Source organism: Gloeophyllum trabeum (genome assembly GCF_000344685.1).
Source record: "Gloeophyllum trabeum ATCC 11539 unplaced genomic scaffold GLOTRscaffold_00002, whole genome shotgun sequence".
NCBI lineage: Eukaryota > Fungi > Basidiomycota > Agaricomycetes > Gloeophyllales > Gloeophyllaceae > Gloeophyllum > Gloeophyllum trabeum.
In genome coordinates, this window is record NW_006920411.1 from 1,898,325 (window position 1) to 1,914,144 (window position 15,820).

General features: G+C 52.6%; 7 protein-coding genes across 7 annotated transcripts; 3 read left to right on the forward strand and 4 right to left on the reverse strand.

The window, feature by feature from the left end:
* The first annotated feature begins 36 nt into the window (after positions 1-36).
* On the forward strand, positions 37-2,673 carry GLOTRDRAFT_55363 (uncharacterized protein). Its single transcript, XM_007863687.1, has 12 exons — positions 37-155; positions 218-268; positions 322-368; positions 421-555; positions 611-814; positions 876-1,115; positions 1,168-1,308; positions 1,358-1,687; positions 1,739-2,005; positions 2,054-2,133; positions 2,184-2,307; positions 2,361-2,673. Exons 1-12 carry the CDS (start codon positions 134-136, stop codon positions 2,463-2,465), a joined length of 1,746 nt encoding a protein of 581 aa, XP_007861878.1. The 5' UTR covers positions 37-133; the 3' UTR covers positions 2,466-2,673.
* On the reverse strand, positions 2,618-6,041 carry GLOTRDRAFT_70807 (uncharacterized protein; the record flags this gene model as incomplete). The annotated part of the gene is made up of 7 exons (XM_007864213.1): positions 5,715-6,041; positions 5,498-5,651; positions 5,308-5,450; positions 5,102-5,254; positions 3,405-5,043; positions 3,093-3,348; positions 2,618-3,042 (listed from the first exon to the last, which is right to left on the reverse strand). Exons 1-7 carry the CDS (start codon positions 5,945-5,947, stop codon positions 2,618-2,620), a joined length of 3,003 nt encoding a protein of 1,000 aa, XP_007862404.1. The 5' UTR covers positions 5,948-6,041.
* Positions 6,042-6,255: 214 nt separating this feature from the next.
* GLOTRDRAFT_136281 (galactose mutarotase-like protein) lies at positions 6,256-7,935 on the reverse strand (the record flags this gene model as incomplete). The annotated part of the gene is made up of 9 exons (XM_007864214.1): positions 7,809-7,935; positions 7,593-7,733; positions 7,483-7,538; positions 7,322-7,425; positions 7,123-7,262; positions 6,766-7,066; positions 6,618-6,708; positions 6,532-6,565; positions 6,256-6,474 (listed from the first exon to the last, which is right to left on the reverse strand). The coding sequence occupies exons 1-9, from the start codon at positions 7,884-7,886 to the stop codon at positions 6,256-6,258; spliced, it is 1,164 nt and encodes a 387-aa protein (XP_007862405.1). The 5' UTR covers positions 7,887-7,935.
* A 345-nt stretch (positions 7,936-8,280) lies between these two features.
* On the reverse strand, positions 8,281-9,458 carry GLOTRDRAFT_70814 (uncharacterized protein). The gene is made up of 4 exons (XM_007864215.1): positions 9,176-9,458; positions 8,982-9,124; positions 8,705-8,930; positions 8,281-8,649 (listed from the first exon to the last, which is right to left on the reverse strand). Exons 1-4 carry the CDS (start codon positions 9,331-9,333, stop codon positions 8,421-8,423), a joined length of 756 nt encoding a protein of 251 aa, XP_007862406.1. The 5' UTR covers positions 9,334-9,458; the 3' UTR covers positions 8,281-8,420.
* Positions 9,459-9,724: 266 nt separating this feature from the next.
* GLOTRDRAFT_103430 (FolC bifunctional protein) lies at positions 9,725-11,689 on the forward strand (the record flags this gene model as incomplete). Its single annotated transcript, XM_007864576.1, has 10 exons — positions 9,725-9,877; positions 9,929-10,043; positions 10,096-10,223; positions 10,275-10,358; positions 10,415-10,579; positions 10,631-10,708; positions 10,760-10,814; positions 10,863-11,145; positions 11,198-11,382; positions 11,433-11,689. 10 exons carry the CDS (start codon positions 9,725-9,727, stop codon positions 11,687-11,689), a joined length of 1,503 nt encoding a protein of 500 aa, XP_007862767.1.
* A 262-nt stretch (positions 11,690-11,951) lies between these two features.
* GLOTRDRAFT_103431 (uncharacterized protein) lies at positions 11,952-14,085 on the reverse strand (the record flags this gene model as incomplete). The annotated part of the gene is made up of 10 exons (XM_007864577.1): positions 11,952-12,036; positions 12,101-12,261; positions 12,328-12,404; positions 12,459-12,905; positions 12,955-13,070; positions 13,124-13,252; positions 13,302-13,394; positions 13,443-13,561; positions 13,630-13,872; positions 13,924-14,085. 10 exons carry the CDS (start codon positions 14,083-14,085, stop codon positions 11,952-11,954), a joined length of 1,632 nt encoding a protein of 543 aa, XP_007862768.1.
* A 145-nt stretch (positions 14,086-14,230) lies between these two features.
* GLOTRDRAFT_70822 (uncharacterized protein) lies at positions 14,231-15,795 on the forward strand (the record flags this gene model as incomplete). Its single annotated transcript, XM_007864216.1, has 5 exons — positions 14,231-14,440; positions 14,484-14,637; positions 14,693-14,912; positions 14,973-15,090; positions 15,144-15,795. 5 exons carry the CDS (start codon positions 14,234-14,236, stop codon positions 15,771-15,773), a joined length of 1,329 nt encoding a protein of 442 aa, XP_007862407.1. The 3' UTR covers positions 15,774-15,795.
* Positions 15,796-15,820: the final 25 nt, after the last annotated feature.

Consider the following 15,820-nt stretch of genomic DNA (forward strand, 5'->3'; position numbering starts at 1 on the left):
TCTGAGGAGACGGAACTTCCGATCTCCGACGCGTCGCGCCACCACTGTAACTTGTGCTACGCTACAACCTTGTACTTAATCGCTGCATTCGACTCTTTCAAGAGCTACTGCTCTGTAAGCAAGCAACCAGAGCATGGCAGCACTGGAGGATGGTGGTAAGTTCGCGCCAGAGCTTGGTTGTGTACAGCTCATAAGCGCAGGTTCATTCACGGACAAGTTGGTGCAGCGTCAGGCTCCCACTTCCCGAGTGACGGCCCAAGCCCATCCTGTAAGTCCGAGATATATATATTCGGTGGGGATGCATGCGCTCAGTTGTGGCAGTCAAAGAGAAAGCCAGGGAATATGTCGATCTACATGACCAAGTGGAAGTAAGCTTTCGCATACATCTACGATGGTCGGGTGGATAGTAAACTCCTGCAGTCGAGTGTGACACTCTTGGATTCAATTGAGACCTTCCTCTCAACCTTCCAGAAAGATCTCTCGGCTGTATCTGGCCAGATTTCTGATCTTCAAGGACGCAGCCAGGACATCGAGCGGAGACTCAAGAGTCGTAAGGTGAGAGCGGATCAGTCTGTAAGATATGCTTTATCCGACATTAGGAGCTCGCTAGAAAATAGAGAAACCATTGTCGAACCTCATTGATGATCTCGTCATCCCGCCTTCCCTTGCCCTACTTATCCTGGATTCGGAGGTTGGGGACTCATGGATACCCGCCGTGGAGCAATTGGAACGTTTATTAGGCACATACAAAGCTCGCATGCGTGTCAAGGCAGCACGGGATCTAGCTGAAGTGGCTGAAGGGCTTCGTATCGTTGTAAGTATCTTCCTACCGAATTTTGACCTGTTGGGCACTGGCTGATTCGTATCTATGGCAGGTTGCCACAAAAGCCCGAGCGTTCTTCCTAGCTCTCATCCGACCTATACGCAATAGCATGAGTACCAATGTTCAAGTTATTCAGACCTCTGTGCTCTTAAAGTACAAGCCTCTGTTCGCTTTCCTGCAACGACATGCCAGCGATGTCGCTCAGGAAATACAACGAACATATGTAAGCGCGGCACGCACGTACTACGAAACAGGGTTTCGTCGTTACATCCGCAGTCTCGGATGGATTAAGGTCCGCTGCAGCCCTTTCTTCCACGAAATACGAGTAAGTAACCTTGCTTCAGGCCAGAGATGTGGAGAAATCAGAGCCTCTAACTGCGGGCGGCGAAGTCGACACCCCAGAGGCCCTGTCGGCTCGCCTTGCGTTTGCGCGTATTGATGGACCAGGAGTAACCCTTGCCTATATGGCGGATGACAAGGCACATGTAAGGTGATTCGTTGATGCTCCCTTATTTCTTCTCAGAATGTGCCCAGAAAGAACCAATCGAGGCCCTCCTGCGTTCTGTGCTCTTGGTCCTGATGGATAACGCGACGGCAGAGTACACATTTGTGACCACTTTCTTTTCTCATGAGCAACCGGGTACTCGTGCCAATCCTATGCAATCGCCGACATCACTTCTATCGCCCACTGATGGCGCATTTGAGGACCGGCTTTCAGCCATAGGCTCCGACGCCGGCACACCCCGACAGAGAGCAGGAAGCGTATCCTTTCCTACCACACCACCGAGCCTTGCGAAAGAAGAACAGGCGGCACTGGATGCTGCCTGGAAACAAACCTTTGATCCTTCATTGGAGTACTGTCAGGTGAGAGCTGTCAACACGCCAGCTTCCTGACAAAGCTTTTACACATCGAAGACTTTCGTCAGATCCTTGCTTGAGCCCATTCCTCCGGTTATTCCTCTCCTCACGATGATCCGGTTGACTGAGGATGTTATGGCGGAAGTGCAGATACGCGAGTGCCCACCACTGGAGTCATTTATTTTCAAGATCCGGCTTGAGATGTGGCCGATTTTCCAGAAGGCAATGGCTGAGCACGTCGAATCGTTGAAGAAACTCGCGGAAGGCACTGCTTCCGGATTCTTCAGTCGAGGCACAGTTACCACTGATCCTCAGGTCGCAACGGTAGGAGCTGAACGCTGGTCGTTACCTCAGATACTAAACCAGCATCAGATTTGTCAGCGCTATGTAACGATTTTCAACTCCTTCATCGCGCTCACGCAGCAGCCCGAAGAGACCATGATCTTCTCGAAGTAAGTCCGTCCCATTCTTCGAGGACCCTCATTTTCTCAGCAATCCTTAGCCTGTCTCGCCTGAGACAAGAGATCGAGAAACTGGTAGTGTCGCATTCCGAGAAAATTGGCGACCCCAAGAGACAAGCGACTACCCAGTCCAGATTGTATGAGCTCGTGCTACAAGGCCTTAACGTACGACATTATCTTCCTACCGCATCTCATGTTGATTGATTTTGTCTCTTCAGCGAAGGTCTACGTCCGTCGCTCACCCGAAAGTCCAAGCAGAGATTGAGCATTGGCGTAAAAGAGAAGAAGACGCACGGAAGAAGATATTGACCAAGAATCGATGAAGAGTACTAGTATTGTCCTAACTCAGCCACTCGCTGTCGCGGACAATAAAGGTATATTATGCAGTGAGATCACGATGCTATGCGCAATCTACGTCTTATATGGAGGAATCAGCGTACTCGACCTGTCAGATTTTGGATTAGCTTCCTTGCGTTTATGCTGACATACGAGCATACCTATTGTCTGTTTTCGGTAGGGGCGACAAGGATGCTTTCAGGAGACTATTCCCATTCTGTTTTCCTATACCGAGCTTATTCAGCACGTCTCGCACCTCGCTTGGACCCGCTGTCTGTGGTCGCCTTGCTGGTCGCGACCGAGTCGGTCTTAGTGCCCATCCATCGCCTGCCTGCGTCAACGAACTGTGATCAAATGTGGAGATGGACGGAGCCCCGTTAACCAGAGCCGGGTTTGACATGCTATTCCGTCCTTCAAGAGCTTCTCTTAGATCCGTGACTCCGACCCCTCGAGTAAAGCGACCTAGGCTCTGGAGAGATAAGTTCTCCACATGCATGAGAGTTGGTGCAATCTTGAGGATACTCTCTCCTCTTAGGGCATCGTAGTTTGACGGTCTTTCAATGGCTATAGCCACGGTTAATGCTGGACTAGCCGAGATCAGCGTACATACTCACAATCTTTCATGGCCGATTCGGGCGTCCATGGGACGGAAAGGCGCCGTTGCAAAGCTTCCTGATCTAAACCAGTCGCTTCTGCAGCATTCCGACTGGAACTTAGACAGGCCAACAACATGTGGACGTCCAAATCTGAGGACAGCAAAGATCCAGGAGGCGGATCTAACTGGCTGAACAAAACGGGTCGGGGAGAGTGCAAGTCGTCCAGATTATTTGGAGGGGCCGGTAAGAACGGCGTATCCAGAGATGGAATCGCCTGTAACCATGGTAAGAGATGGGTAAAGAAGGTACATGCATTGTGGAAGGATGCACCTTTGAAATGACATCCGTAATCTCCGGACAATCCCATACTTTACCTATGACTATCCATACCTTCGCCACGATTTCGTTGATGGCGGCTTGCCTCGACTTCAGTGTGTCGTCCTCAGAACTATCGACCCTGGATGCGGCGTCAAGGGCCAGTAACATAGGAACACCTGTCAACAGGGCTCGAACGGGCAACTGCTGATGGATGGAGGATAGGATGGCCAATATATGCGCATAGTCTGAGGCAGTAGCGGAGGCCGAGGCCGATATACGACTGGATGTCCGCTGTATGAGATGCTGTGCAATGGACGCCTTCCTTTGTCGAGGGGGGAACGCCATGGAGCGGCGATGATTTTGGGAGGCCACGTCCTCACTAGTTCCAGTTCCATTCTCCGTCCGGCTGTCGTCCACAGAGAGATCACCATTTGCCGACTGACCCGACAAAGAACTGATGGACCCGCCATTCAACCCGAGACTAGAAGCAGTGGCCAGGACGTAGAGGTAGGAATGTAATGCATTGAGGAATCTGGACGCGCCGTCGCCAACTAAGGCAACGGACGCATTACTAGCCTGTCTTATGGGACCTTCAGCCAAAGGCCGTACACGGCGAACGCCGTCTGCGTCCGTTGAATCCCCGCGCTTAGGCATCTCGTTCTCCAGGTAATAGAGCACTGACTGGGCATAATTCGCCCGTACTCCATAATCTCCATCGCAAAGAAGAGTAAGAGTGTCTTGCCATACCTCGGGAGATATCTTTGTTCGTCTCGACGGCTTGACGTGCATGCCATCGCCGCCCGTAAGACCGTCGGTAGGCGAAGCAACTTTAGGTGAAACAGAATGAGAGGGGGCGCCACCAGCTCTGGAGTGATCCTTCGCAAGCTCCCCTCCAGAAGCATCACCCGAACTGTGGCTATCTGCCGCTCGCATGAGTCCCGTGAGTCCCGACAGAAGGCATCTCAAGGCCGTCGCCCTGCACTTCTCTTTGTCAGCTTTTCCTCCTCCTGGAGGGAGGCCATTGATTTCTACGACTGTCAGGCGGCTGATAAGCTCGGCCGCAAGATCTTGTATTTGGTCGGCATAATAAACATGCATGCCGAGAGATGAGATGCATCCAACCACGGCCGGCAGGACAGCATCTTCAGGATCGATGGCGACACGACGAAGCAACAACGTCATGAGGTTTGAGATGATATCCGACGTTGACAGATTCACCAGGGGAGTAGGGGACGTGAAAACTGCAGTTATCATGGCTGCCAGGCTGCTGTGAAGAGCTGTCGTTATAGGCGCGTCCTGGCCTTCTAATAGCCTTTCGACCAGACGAGTTGGAACCGCATATCGATATTGGTACTGTGTCCAATCGGCAGCTTTCCGCGCGAGCCAACAGCAATGCTCAGGCTTTTCCCATCCTTTCGTATCTTCAAGGCTGTCGAAAAGGGATTGCATGATTGATCCGACCTGAGTAGCATTGGAATGTTCGAAGACAGAAGACAGCACTCGCAAGCAAGCCTCAGTAACATCTTCCATTGAAGGGCCTTTGTCACCGTCAACATGAACGTGGATGGAAGCTGCACGCCTTTCATTGGGAGGGCGGGTACGGAATTCGCTAAGGTAAGGTGAGGCGGGCTTCTCCTTGATCATGAGAGAGCTGCAATGATGTGAGTACTAGTGTCTAATGGATTATCCAACGTTCTTAACAGGCTTACGCTTTGTCTAGCGTCAGCACCCGCACTTCAAAGACAGTGACCAGGACCGCCGAGGTTATGAACGAGACCTGTTCGCGAAAGAGTTGCGAAGCGGTGTATAACGCTTCTGAAGTGACGGCCCCAGAAAGCGCTGACAGGCCAACGAGACGCGTCCTTGAGGGCACCTTTAACAACATCACGAACTGGTGCTACGCGAAACGACTTGCCGGTTCCTAACCTCTGCATCGCGAGCCTTGCCGTTTGCTCGACTGAACTCGGCAAACTGTTTCAAAGACGCAAGATAGTCTCGTGTGACTCCGCTATCGACGCCTATGAGATGCCCGTCGGTGTAGGTGGTCCATGAAACGAACTATAGAGTATAAGTATTAGCTTGTTGGGGAGTCCTGTGCCACTTACAAGTGTTGCTGCTCTCGCCAGGACTTCAAGATCAGAGGATAGAGAAGTTATAGTGAGGAGGACAGAGGATAACAGCGAAGATGACAAAAGCGAGATGTCTCGACGGCATTCGGTAGCCAATGCCTTCAGGATGGACAGTGTTATCAGGAGAGACCTAATCAGCTCTGCTGTCAGATCGGGAGGAACCTCGAGAACGAGTATGGAACCATTAACATACGCTCTCGCACGAGTATTTCCCGCCTGCGCTCGTCTGCAGTCCGCTCGCACCCTCTTCTCGAGTTCACTGCCCAGCTTAGTAATCTTTCCAGGACGGTTGGCAGCATAGTAGGTCAATCGCGACAGTTCTTGCGAGTTCGGACGGTACTCGGGGCCGGAGTTGAGGAGAGCTGCGGAAGGAGGATAGCAAGCGGTAATGAGCTGCACATGATTAGGAGTGAATGGTATATGCATTGAGATTACAGTCTAGGGTAGTTAATCAAGGAATGAAGGCTGGTGAAGTCGGACTTCAGGCATGAACTGAGTATGATATTTGACAGTGTGGAGGTTGGCAGAGATGTTAAGTCCCGCCACGGAGGCTTCTTGACGTAACCGGCGGCCACGTTGTGGCTTGCTGGATTTGGTGGCTGTGGCTGAAGGTGCGCCTATGTCTTCACTTGTTGGCGATGGTACGGAACTGCGAGCTTACACGATGGACAGGATGAAGATCAGGCGCGTAAGTTCTCACCAGTCGATGACTACAATAATCAACATCAAAGATTTTATATGGTAGAGAAGATGTACGACGATTCCCAGTGGTAATCGCGTCCGGGTCCATAGATCTGGTCAATTCCATAGTCCGGCTGGTTGATAGCATCGATCCAAGACTCCTGCTCCACTACGAGGCAGGAGTGGTCCGTGTAGTATGTCCCATTCCCGCCGTGAGCGGCTTTCCTGGGAATGGGGAGGCTCGCATTGTAGATTCCGTCGCAAGTGTACACCTGTAGCATGGGCTGTAATCAGAACAATCCCAGCAGGACACGAGTCGGAAAACATACCTGGAGAGCAGGTTGATTGGTGACCACATCCAACCTAGGACAAAGCGCGTAAGGCACGCGGCCCGATGGATGTGCATTATACGTACCTGATTCCGGAGTTGACACTCCAGAGTGAGAAAATGGGTGCTTTGCCCGTATTATTGTCGTAAACCCAGCAATTATCGAAGCCAACGCAGCCTTCACACAAAACAAATGCCTCATCAGGACTACCGCTTCACCATCAGAAACACATACCAGTGCCGCAATACTGGCCGGCCACGGTTTCGTTAATAGCCTCCCCAATCGACTTGGCTTGTCTGAAGTCGGCAGGAGTGCCCTCGACGCTGAGAAGCCTGCCGTCGGGTATGAGCTGCCCGTTTGTACCTATAATGCGAGACGAATTGAACTGGGCGTAATGGCCCGACAGGTCTTGGGTCTCCTGGTATGCCTCGAGGTTCCAGTAATGGTGCCCGCTGAGCATTATTGGGGTCCGCTCGCTAGCCGTGGCGTGCATCGTGATCTTCCACGTCGACTTCGGCTCCAGCGTGTAACTGACCTACTCACCGTTCAGCCTGACATCCCCTGCAGGTATATAGAGCTGCTAGGGCAAACCTTGGTGTGCACTGTGCCTGGAAAGCCTTGGTACCCATCGGGATCGACAAGGGTGAATGTGACGGAGTGCTTTGAGGTTGCAGCGATTGTCCATGTACGGCGGTCGAAGCCGTCAGTTCCACCGTGGAGGGTGTCGGTTCCTAGTCACTTATGGTCAGTCTACACTTTACGTTTGGGTATCAATGCATGCGCTATGTACCGTTATTTTCGTTCTCGGGGGTATGGTACACGTTAGGTCCCGTCGCCGAGGTATCGTTCGAGATGGGGATAGAGAACGTGCCGTTCTTTATACGGTTGGCATACCTATAGGAGGGGGACTCAGGGCATGGACAGACCGGCGTCAATAGATTTTCGGCATACCTTCCAACCACCGGTCCAAAATACGGGTGGCCCAAGGCATCGGTCACATAATTGGTCTTTGCGATGCAAGGCATGGGTATGGGTTATATAGAATACAATAAATTGCTTACATGGTTGTCGAACCCGAGGATGATATCCCGGAACTTGCCGTGCTTGTCTTTCACCCAGAAATTCGTAAGGGTGGCCCCCCGAGTAATGAAGTTCGCTTTCGCTGATCCATCGGGGGCGACGAGCTTGACTGCCTGCAAGGGCTATTTTGCCGAGTGTCCGGTCCAAGTCAGTCCGTTAGATGAATCGCATACCATACCCTCGAGAATGCGACTCACGCTACCCTTCGCCCATCGCTCCGTCACCGCTGCCGAAACGACTAGCGGCAAGCACAACAGAACCGCTGTAAGCATCATCGCCCTAGGACTCCAGACGTCGCGCTCGTCAGGCGAAAAAAATCCTCCGACTCATCCCATCGTCGCAATAAATACTCGGTAGCGCGCTGGACCCATATGCTCGTGACGCAGCATCAAGGCAGGAAGCGGCACAACGTCAGGGAGAAGAGCTGCAGGCCATCAGCTGATTATGGCGCGTGCGCTGCGGTCGAAACAAGGATCTGTCGTGACGCGTCTCCGCAAATCTGGGGTAAGCGTTCAGCAACGTAATGAGAAGCGTACGGCCCGCCATCACGACTTCAGCGCTCTCGAATGTGATTGGTCGGAGGTCTTCCACGGCGGAGAGTGGTCGGGCCGGACTACTATTAGACTGCGCATGTACTGTACATGAGCAGGTGGCGTCAAATTTGTGCCACGATGGAGAAGCTATAGCACTGGCTGATACAAGTCATGTTGCTCATGAGGTACCGCCACTGATGTGATACAGGCAAATAAACTAGTCGGTTCGGAAAATGGCTAGAGATACTTAAACTTAGATTTCGTACACTTAGGACTTCAATCCTTCTGGCGTGCAAACATATCCTCCAAGCTTGGCATGGTGCGATCCATGACCACCGCATAGTTGCGCTCAGGGAGCCTCTTCCCGGCCTTGATACTGTCGGTGACCCACTCGGGCTTCACAACATGGACCTTGTTCCGCGCCTTTGCAGTGAGAAGCTTGTGCGTCTTGGACCCGCTCAATTGCTGAGAGGTCAAGATGTGGGTGCACCCAGAGGCGGTTTGCCTATCGGGCCGCTACCATATTAGCTCCATTTTATTATAAGGGGACGATAGCCTACATTGCGCGGCCACCCGCTTCCACCACGATCCTCTTCATCTCAATATCTGTCGTATCCGCCAGGTAGCCATCGATGTAGATGCGGACGTTCGTCATCGGCTTGCACGGTGCATTCTCAACGGGAGCATTTTGTTCCTCCAGTTTCTTACCTCTGGATTTAAGGTATTCGCCACGGCCACGGCCGCCTTCACCACGCTGGTGGCCCGTGGCTGCAGATGTAATATAGTCTGTATAGGAAATGAGCTGAACGCCACATGTTGAGTTGACGGCAAACATTCCTGAACGGTGTCTGATATCCGAGTGAGTGATGGGGTTCGACTCATCGCCCAAGGTGTTGAGGAGTTGCTTTGTAAGTGCAGACGTGGAGGGCTTGGGAGTGGGCTGATCGCTATCTTTCGACCCGGTCAGACGGGCGAGGATCCTGGAGAACGGTCAGACGCGAGGGGAGGCGACATGTGTAGCGAAAAGTTACTTCTCGGTCCGTTTGTCTGCCTTCCAGCGCTCGTATGTTCGTTCCTCGGACTGGCTTACAGCGTACGGTTGGTATCTGAATGATGGACGCGTCTTGCCCTTGTCGGTGTTCGTGGTTTGACGCGTCGCAGACTTCTTGACGGTGACGAACTTGTCCATGGTTAATACAATATGTACAAGCAAGAAGATGGGAAAGAGGGTTGTCAAAATAGCATGAAACAACGCGTCGCGACGCCTCTCAAAGGGCCACTGTGGCTGGCACAAGTCGTGGCCAATTGTTCGAGTCTCGGTTCAAAAATAGGGGCTGTGGCTCCGGCCCTTCTCCGGCCAATCAGAGGTAGCAGTGACATCTCGGATCTGGTCTGTCGGCGATCGGATCTGTGACTGATTATCGTTCCCTAAATGGGACGGGCAAAGACCGCGAGCGTCAATCCGACTTGGAATTTCAGACCATTTCTCACTGCGCTCCATGAGAGCGCTCTTATCTTCTTTCCCCTCTTTTTCGCGGTCGTTTGGTAGGGCCTTCGTGCGAGACTCTGCTTTTCGTGCCATGTCTACCAGGAGCTACAGCGATGCGGTCAATAATCTTAACTCGTTGCAGTCGAATGCAGCCACCCTCGAGGCTTTGCGCGCATCGGGGGGTCGTATGAGCGAGTTTGCTATCCCCGAGATGCTGGAATACCTGGAGAGGATAGGGTACACTGTGCGTGCTTTGATAGTGTGTTGTATCATATTGTCGTCATGATGGCTCTAGCCAGAGGATCTCAATCGAATGAATGTCATACATATCACGGGAACCAAGGGGAAGGGCTCGACGTCTGCCTTCACGGATTCTATACTGCGTCATACAAAGCCGGACTGGAAAGTTGGTATGCTGCTCTGGAGGGCATCATCGACAGTCTCTAACCAGTACTGTCCCAGGACTGTATACGTCTCCTCACTTAGTCGCGGTGCGCGAACGCATACGAGTTAATGGGGTTCCAATATCGGAGGAACAGTTTGCGCAATTTTTCTATGAAGTCTGGGATAGGCTGGATAAGAACACCACCGTGCGTTCCCCTGCTCTCTCGCCATTGCAGAGTCTCACGAGCCTGATCTAGCGCAAGTACCCGAGCACGTCTCTGAAACCTGCGTACTTCCGATTCGTGACCCTTGTCGCATTCCACGCATTCCTAAGCCTCAAGGTAATCAAAATGTTCCGCCGTTGTCGCAGCTGCGCTGATTTCTCCCCGGATTGCAGGTGGACGCGACAATACTGGAAGTGGGAGTTGGGGGTGCCTACGACAGCACCAACATTGTGCCCAAGCCGGTTGTCACTGGTGTAACGTCGCTGGGTCTCGACCACGTTGCCGTTTTGGGGAGAACGCTGAGTGAGATCGCCTGGCAGAAGGGAGGAATATACAAGGTAAGATAATCCGTCGTGTTAGCGGGTACTTGACCCTGAACGGAGAGATAGAAAGGGGTACCCGCGCTGACTGTCCAGCAGCCGGAAGAAGGCATGACTATGCTCAGAGGACGTGCCGAGGAGCTCAAGGTATGCTAAAGAGACTCTTCTCAAGACCTTCAGGCTGAACCTCGTTACCAGGCCTCAAGCTTCGAAGTCGTTTCGCCCAGCCCCGAACTGGAAAAGATTAAACTAGGTAATAAATCCTCCATCCATGCATTTCGGCTTGCCTGACCATATCCAGGCCTCGCTGGCCGCCACCAGATCCAGAACGCCGCTCTTGCCATAGCTCTGTCGCGCAAATTCCTGGAAGCGCGCGCATCCATGACGTTCGAGGACCCACTACCAGAATCCTTCGCGAAAGGACTTGAGCGCGCGCGCTGGCCTGGTCGCTGTCAATCAGTGACAGACCCCAAGAACGAGAACACGACGTGGTTCTTGGACGGCGCACACACTGTGGAGAGCTTGAGTGCGTGTATTGAATGGCTTGTGAGCCCTGAGGTTGCGTTGCAGCCAACCGACGTGCCGTAAGTATGCCGACAGCATAAACTGCCCGGCAGGTGCTGAATGCTTTCTTAGCCGCAAGAGGGCTCTTATTTTCAACTGTACCGGTGGCCGAACAGGATCTTCTCTACTTGGGACTCTGTTAACGAGGATCGGCGACCAGCTGAAGGCGTCCGGCTCCGACGAAGAAAGCACTCGGTTCTTCGACCACGTTATCTTCTGTACCAACGTCACATACGCCGACGGGGGGTTCAAGAGCGGTAAGCTTCTCTCCACCCATTATGTCCGCTGCGCTTAACGGAAGAATCAGATCTCACGACGCACGCCATACCGGAAAACGACCTCGCGCATCTGAAGACGCAGAAGGAGCTGGCCTCCGCATGGGCCGAGCTAGTCCCAGACTTCCCCTCCTCCAATATCCACGTCCTCCCATCCGTGGAGGACGCCGTGAAGGTTGTTCGGGAGCTGGAGAGCCCCGAGAGCAAGACGCAGGTCTTGGTTACTGGCAGCTTGCACCTTGTGGGCGGTGTGATCGAGGTGGCTGGTCTGTCTGAAGTTGCGTTATAGCAGCGGAGGACCCGGTTCGGGGACGGATAATTATATGTAGGATAGGATGTACCACGCCTTCAACAGGTGTTAATCTAGACGAGCTTGTATACTTATGTGTTATTATTTTACAGCTACTCAACAGAGCTATTTTACCATTCACGTCCGAGACTGCGAGCGCTCGCCAGCCCGCAGTATGTACGTTAGAATATTTCTGCATTGATACAACATCGTACATGTTCGCTTTTATGACGTCTATTGATGGACAGGATTCAGCTTTCAGCTAGAACCTTACTGCAGGGCTCTTTTCCACGCCCTCGATCGACACCTTATGTCCAACCAATGTCCTGATGTTCGTGATACCGTACCTAAAGTCGTTCAGTAGCGCGGTGAATAAGGGTTTCTGTTCTATGTAGGACTTCCTCGACGTACCTGATCATAGTCGGTCGCTCCAGACCCAAGCCCCATCCGAGAACGCGAACGTCCTTCGGGAAGCCCATTGGTTCTAGCATCTCCGGCCTGAACATTCCGCTGTTACCAATCTCGACCCACTTTTTCAACAGGGGATGGAAAGCAAAAATCTCCATCGACGGCTGTGACAGGAATAATATTATACTGCTCAGCACGGATGTTTCGGAGACGCCGATGTCAGGACTGACCTCTGTGTAGGGGTTGTAGGCGGGCTTGAAGCGGAGATTCTCCATGCCAAGCTTGTTGAAGAAGACCTTCATGAATCCTAGACACCGGCGATGTAAGGGCACATTCACCAGCTAAACAAGTGAATTATTACCTATCAGATCGCCCAATGTTATATCTTTATCGGCGACCACACCCTCAACTTGGTGGAACTCCGCCAAATGGGTAGCGTCCATGGTCTCGTTCCTGAACACCCTGTCAATGCTGAACAATTTCGCGGGTCTGAATCCATCATCCCCCTCTTGCGAAACAGCCCCTGATCGCTTCGTACCCGCCCCACCGGATGCCTGAGCGTGCACCTCTCCGTGATCATGAGCCAAGCCGGAGCGATCGTCCGTATCCTCTTCGCCACGACACCGCGCGGCGAGTTTGTAGAGCATAGCAGCCGAGGACGCCGTGGTGTGCGTGCGGAGAAGCAGCTTCCTGGTCTCTTGGTCGGACCATGGCGCCCGGTAGCCGGTAGATCCATAGCCACCATGTTCGTGTACTTTGGATACGCGCTCATAGTAAGCCTTCGGCGGAGGGAGGGATGAAGATGGATCTACACAGAGATCAGATGTGGCCTTAGGGTCGGTGCACTTTTGTCTTACCTGATAGATAGAAGGTGTCTTGCACCTCTCTTGCTGGATGTTGCTGGGGCACGAACAGAGCATCGAAACACCAGAATCCAGACTCGACGAAGGACGATGTCGGCATCTCGGTGAAGCTAATGTACTGTGTTCATAAGCTACCCCAAGCGTATAGAAAAGCAGGCCATACCCCATCTCCAGGAAAATGTTTCTAATCTCTTCACGAACTTTGAGGAGCGGATGGAGAGCGCCGCCGTTTGTTGGGATACCATCGGCCTCGAAGTTGTACTTTTTGAAAGTGGATGTTTTCCATGCACCCCTACGACTGTTATATTCAATCTGTACCAATGCATGCAAAAGAGACATACGATGTTAGTGCCTCGACCGTCAGATCCGTCTCAGGTTTCGCGATCGATGTGCTGAAGCTAGGTCCTTTCTGTACTGTGAACCACTGTCCCTTCCTGCATGACGTTGAGGACGTATATTAGAAACCGGAAAGCTTTGTGTACCTCTGTACGATTAGCTTGCGCTTTCGCAAATCCGCCAAAGCTTTCTCTCCTTCCTGCAGGGTTCCCGTGGAGTCCACTTCGCGCATGTCCAGCTGTGTTTTATCTTGTATTGATGGAACCTACTTCGTCCACGCGTCGGTACAGATTCTACATTATGCCGATGCAAGAATGACAATTGACTACAGACCAGTTTGACTAGGCCGTTCCCCTCTTTTGCGATCCATCCATTCTTGAACGCGCGCCCTTGGCCAACTTTTGCTGCCTCATCGCCCACTTTTTGCTTTAATTCAGCAGGGGTTACTGGAGTTCCCTCGCCCTTTGCCGGGAGAGCAGCCCATACGCGAGCTTCATGCGACCCTTCCAACGCGATCTGAGCTCCTTCAGGAGTGAGGACGTGGGATTGTGTCTCATGCGTTGTATATGTGATCATCTAGAACGGCGGTGTCATGTGGCCATCTTAGTCAAACATACAGGAACATACCTCTCGACTAGCAAGAGAATTCAAGGCCCCTAGAATAGTGACCTGAGCATCATGGGATGCAGCTGGCTCTTGATGCCCTGGCAAGACAAGAGCCCGAGTGTCCTTGATAGTTCCCTGAGCATCTAGAGTGTCGAGAATGAGCTGCTGCAAAGCCTCCGCCATGTTGCCTGCAGACGAGCAATTAGATGAAGCGTTAGATTGATTTCGGCTTTGACTCGATCTTCGAAGTAGCAGTCGGTCCACGTGATTCTCCCCGCTACATTACTTCCAGTGTAATGGCGCCGCCACCCATCTTACTTCGCTGTTGCTTATGTCGACCTCAGGCCTCCGTTCGACATGGGAAGAGGCCTGGGCCGAAGCGCAGACGAAGTTCCAAGCTGCCAGAGAGGCCCTGACTGTCGCGAACCCGCCAGCACCAAGAGTGCTGCGAGTAGGACAGCTGGATGCCGAGTTATTGGACCAGGAGCTGCTACATGTGCTGCAGGAACCCCTCAATAGAGCGTTGGCATTGTTCAATGTAGGTACGTTTATGTTGTACATGATCTCATTGACGTCGACAGTCCTCTTTGAAAGCCCGCTTCGAACCGGAACTAGCCCTCATTATCCAGTTGACACTGTACAAACTCTCTATATGGTCAGACGGAGCGAGCTATGGCGCCAAACTGCAGAATTTGCGATATCAAGTTCCTACAGCTGGTGGAAGTTCCGTGACTTGTGAGACTTGCTTGCGAACATATCATTGGGTTTATACTCAGCGACGCACGAGCAGCCTCTGGCTTACCTCACCGCACCCTTCTCATGCATGGCACCCTTACGGTCCTGGTACCGTACCTACATACCCGCCTTCGCTCCCACGCATTATCCAGGGCTTGGCCAGATGCTCCTGTACGGGATCGCCGGCGTAGGATCTGGGATTACCTCACCCGCATGGAGTCTCTGCATAGTTTGTTAGGGTTGCTAAACTTCATCTTGTTTCTGAAAGATGGACGGTAAAGCTCCTGCCCCATCTCGACTTCACCGACCACCTAATTGCTTCTGATTTGTGGTAGGTATCGAACTTTAGCTGATAGGCTATTGCGGATGGAGCTCGTGCCTTCCCAGCGCTTGACCAGACGTAATGTCAGCTACGAGTTCATGAACCGCCAGATGGTCTGGCATGCATTCACGGTGCGATATTTTGTCAGACGCTCCTACTATCTCCCATTCATCCACTTCTGTAGGAGTTCCTCCTGTTCCTCTTGCCGTTGATCAACGTTCGCGCCTTCCGTCGGCGCGTCATGCGCGTCGCGTCCCGCATAAGTATTTCCTCCATAATCCCGTCTCCTGCGCGAAGTGCACTCGGATTGCCGAATGAAAAGGATGAAGATTACAACAAAATCAGACGAAAACCGACAGGCAAATTCCATGCATTAGGCGCAGATCAATGCGCCATCTGCGCAGAGAATGCCTCGTTCAGTCTGGCAACGGGTGACTCAGCAGGCTCCTTTCTATCTGCCAGTGCGAACATCATCGCCACAACATCTGCCGCGTCAGAGCAGGACCAACAAGACGAAGGCGGCGCACCCATGTACCCCATACACACCCCCTATATCACATCCTGCTCGCACGTCTACTGTTACTTCTGTCTCGCGGAGCGAATGATTCGCGCAGCAGACAGCGGAGAGGTATGGGAATGTCTGAGGTGCGGCGAGCCGGTGCGGTCTGTAGATCGCTTGACTGCAGGGTCGGACGAGGACGGGCAGGAGAGTGGGCTGGACGACTACGAGTTCAGTGACTTTGGTAGCACTGACTTGTCTGCATCTGGTTCGATGGGTAGCTACAGCGAGAGTGGAATGTCAGATCACGCCTGAGCATGACTACCGCTGCTTTCACGGACTGCATGACAGCGAGTGCTGGA